Here is a 4,278-nt window from a genome sequence, read left to right on the forward strand (position 1 = left end):
TTACAAACAATTATATTCTCAGAAACCTCTAACATGCATGTACACATGAGTGGCCCTGAAGATCGGCCAAGTTCCTCCAATTCTAATCAAATAGGCTACTTGAACAACAGTGTGTTGCTGTGTTCTTTCATTGGGTCTCCAAACTGAGATTAGTTGCCCACCAAAGTGGACTGTACATTAAGCAAAATTAACTGCCGTGCCAAAAAACAATTTGCATTTGTCTAGTCCCTGGGTGTAATGTCTACCTTTGTTGAGGTCAAGTTCTTCATCCTCCTCTCCCTTCTTCTTGTCCTCTGTGCTGTTGTTTTCTGAAGCGACCCACTGGATCTCTTCATTGGTCTCCTTCCATTCTCCACTCTGGTCCAATTGGGACTTTGGCGGATCGTTGATGAAGTCATCCGTCTCCGCCTCCGCTAACATGGCTGCATGCTCTCTCTGAAGAAAAAACTATAAAGCAGAAACGGAGAGAAAGTAATTACGAGTGTTTTGCTTGTGACCCAATCAATGATGGAAAATAATTTTGGTGGACATACTCAAAAGATTCAAATTATTGAGAATCACTGAAATCTTTATATTGCACATGCAGACGCATTAATGATCATCTTTAGCAAAAATTTGTACAGCAGTGCTTAGTAATTACTTATGTACACCATGCATTGATGCATTATCAACATGCACTAACAGTGATAGACATGGAATCTGAGAACTTCCTTAACAAAATCTGATAACTAGTGGTCTACAATTCAGACACATCTAACTACCAGGTGTAAACCGTGATGTGTTTTGAGTGGCCACTTGTGATCACACCAAGACCTTAATAACAGGTGTAATAATACTAGGACCTGTTTTCTGTAAGTGCGGCCATGCAGCAGTTGTTTTTCTGTGTGTGTGTGTTTGTATACCTTCACCAGAGCAGCAATGGCGCTGAGAGATCTCTCAGTCTGCAACTCATCTTTGTCAGACACACACATGGAGTCCCAGACTTCACCTCCCTCCATCTGCAGCTCAACTAGACAGTGTCTGTTCCTCGCGCTGTACTCCACCAGATTAATGAGCAAGCCCAGACCCTAAAACACACACAAATACAATGAAAAACACCTCATTTAGATCAACAGGAACCACAACACAGACAGAAAGCATGGTTTCACTTTGATAGTAATGTCTCACACAACTGGTTTGCACAAACAAAAAGTAGGATAGGATAAAAAATATTTTCAACTTGTTTTTTTAGATGTGTAAATGATATAAATGAAACCACTCAAAAATAATGAATATTTATAAAAACTAGTTAAACATTTCTTAAATTTAATCAAAGCATGTTTTCTGTATTTTTTCACTAAATACACAAAAGAATGAGATCAGTTTGACACATTAAAAATAATTATCAATTTACAGTCTCAACTTCCCCCTACTTCCTACACTATTTTCCTAATTAATGCTGTACAGTTGCTTTGATACAATCNTCTGTATTGTTAAAAGTGCTATATAAATAAAGGTGACTTGACTTCCTATGTCATTATGCTGATGCTATTTGAGCACTGTTCGCAAATGTTATGAAGCTTTGAGGTAGCACAAGAAACAAGAAATCAGATTAAGTAATGACACAGAAACATATGGGGTTATTTCCCATAAATGAAGGCAAAGCTAAATGAGAAATTTATTATAATGGGTTTATGGGACGATTACAGTAAGTTTATTTAATCTACAAGGCTGATCATGTTCTATTATTGTTGTAAATTATAAAGAAAAACAGTAGTCTGATCTTTTGCAGTTGGCTTATTGTTAGCATGCTAACATTAGTCAAATGTATTGTTGAATGGTTATATTTAGACACTTTATCCTCAAAATCTGAAGAAAGAAAATGCATTTAACAGAGGTACTGGTATTGGCAATACAGCCTTGATAGTACTTTAAAACTTATTTAAAATATCTTTATGTTGATTATAAACTAATTTGTGGAGGTGCAATTAATCGTAATAAACCACATAAACCTGTACGATTAATTAGTTTTAAAAAAGTCATTATTCACAGCCCCTCAATAAACAGAATACATAGATTATCTCCATATATGCTGTACTAAAATTCTTTAAAAACTTGAAAAATGACAACCAAATAATTTTGTGAACGTTTGTAATGCAAACCAATTAATCTGCCATTTGTTTGCATTCTAACAATATTCGCCAAAAAAAATGCATATGTGGTGTTTTACAAATTTTTAAAGCATTTTATGGGAAATCATTAAAATTTTTTAACTAATTAATTTGTCCATATGGAAGAAGTGTAATGATGCATTACAATTAACACACATTTTTTATAATCATCATCAAAAAAAACATTGTAAATATTTGATTTATAACAAACAGCCCTATTACAAATGCGATTACAGTATGAAATTTCAATTTGTAATGTAGTTCGAAAGCACTCAGGAACTCCTAGCGGACACTGCTGGTCCCCACTGAATGTATACCAACACTGAGTGATATTAGTAGAGCTGTGTACTCACCAGGACTCTGATATCGAACCTCCGCTCCTGCGGCAGGTACTGTGGCACCCTGACCACACAGTTCAGCGCCGTGCTCATTAACTCCTCCTGCTCGCCCGTCTTTGTGCTGCCCCATTCTACAGACAAAAAGAAAATGCACTCAATGGCTGCTGCACATACAAGTTCAGCGTTAGTTAATCAGGGATTTTCTCTGACTGTTGTTCTCCAAGCTGCTCACATCTGGCTTATGACGGAGTACTCCTGCACTATGCTGAAGGGTTTGGCAGCAATACTAGCGAGCAGCTAGCCAAAGCAGCACCACTAACAGAAATCCATTTGGCACATCGAACAAAGGCCATGAAAGAAAGCCAAAAGACTCTTATTGACTTCAAGCCTTTTAAAAGCAGAATAACAAACGTTCTATAAGGCATAATGTAATGAGATAGCCACTGCGGCCGGTCGTCTGATTGTTCAGCTGAACAGCTTCCAGCACATAGTACATTTCAGTGTTGGGAAATTACTACTGAAAAGCAAACAAAGTTATTAGTTCGGTAACGACCAATCAATAACAACTAATAATGAATTTCATTACTAATTACTAGGGTCTTTGTGCTGAAAATGGAGAACCTTTGACTTTGAAAACACTTTACAGTAGTGAAAAAAGGTGGTTAAAAAGCAAGCAAATTGTAGTATTAAATCGTCTAAAGCGCAAAGTTCACTTCAGCTTTGACGCAAACACTTGCAATATGCGTACAATCAAGTGAATAGCATTTCGAAGTATACTCTAATGGCGTGCATGAACACATGCCTGTCAAAGATTCATCCTTGTCTAGTATCTGCACTATTTCTCTCCAGATGTTATGGGCAATAAAAAAATAACCGAGGACCGAGGGGGAGATAAACGCGATCGCGAACGGACCGAGGGGGCTCCGCTCCCCACTTTGCACCGGGCCCCGCCTCAGCTAAGGATGGACCTGGCGTAAGTATACTTAGGTATTTAAAGTTCAGTGCTGGGGAGTAACAAACTAAAAGCAGCAATGTTACTAAGTCTGTAACAACTATTTGATATTAATAACCAATTAAGAATTACATTACTGATTAATTAGTTTGTGCGGATAATCTGTGACATGACTTTACAATGGAGCAAAGCACATTTCCATGTCTTACGCATAAAAACACATTATTAAACACTGTCATGAAAACAGTTTCACTGGTGCTGCCTTGTCAGGTGTGTGTGGTTTCATGTTCTTAAGGTGTTTTCACCCGGCGCATAACCAGCAATTTACATTCTTATATATATGTTAGAAATTCATGCAAGCATTTTCATATTTGAAGAAAAAAAAAATCACCATTAACCTTTTAAAGACTTCACTGAGCGAGAACATTGATCAACACATGGTAAACAGAAGTTCAGTCATACTTATGCTTCTTAAGCTTCAAACAACCATGGTTGAGCTTCTATTGACCATATTTGATGTGCTCTATTTATGCGTGTTGATATGTGGATAAAAGCCTAAATTAAATGTTTACCATTTAAAGCAATGATGTCTCTTCCGATAACTTTGATTAAACTGCTCATATTACATGGGTTACATTTATGATGTCTTTATGGCTTAATGCGTTTATGACGGACTTTTCAGATATCTGTCAGGATTCATTAATAATACCTTCAATTTGTGTTCAGAAGATGACAAGTCTTACACCGTGTCCTAACTACATGTGACGCACCACGACATGACGCTGCGACATGCGATAAAAGTAGGGATGCACGATATATCGGCCACCATATCGGTATC

At 37.2% G+C, this 4,278-nt stretch overlaps 1 protein-coding gene across 1 annotated transcript; it reads right to left on the reverse strand.

The window, feature by feature from the left end:
- Positions 1-245: 245 nt before the first annotated feature.
- LOC107579480 (wings apart-like protein homolog) lies at positions 246-2,763 on the reverse strand (the record flags this gene model as incomplete). The annotated part of the gene is made up of 3 exons (XM_016265312.1): positions 2,504-2,763; positions 903-1,067; positions 246-447 (listed from the first exon to the last, which is right to left on the reverse strand). Coding segments are annotated over exons 1-3 (445 nt in total), but the record flags the coding sequence as incomplete, so codon positions are not given.
- Positions 2,764-4,278: the final 1,515 nt, after the last annotated feature.

The sequence above is a fragment of the Sinocyclocheilus grahami genome, unplaced genomic scaffold (assembly GCF_001515645.1).
Source record: "Sinocyclocheilus grahami isolate Dianchi unplaced genomic scaffold, SAMN03320097.WGS_v1.1 scaffold17685.1, whole genome shotgun sequence".
Lineage (NCBI taxonomy): Eukaryota > Metazoa > Chordata > Actinopteri > Cypriniformes > Cyprinidae > Sinocyclocheilus > Sinocyclocheilus grahami.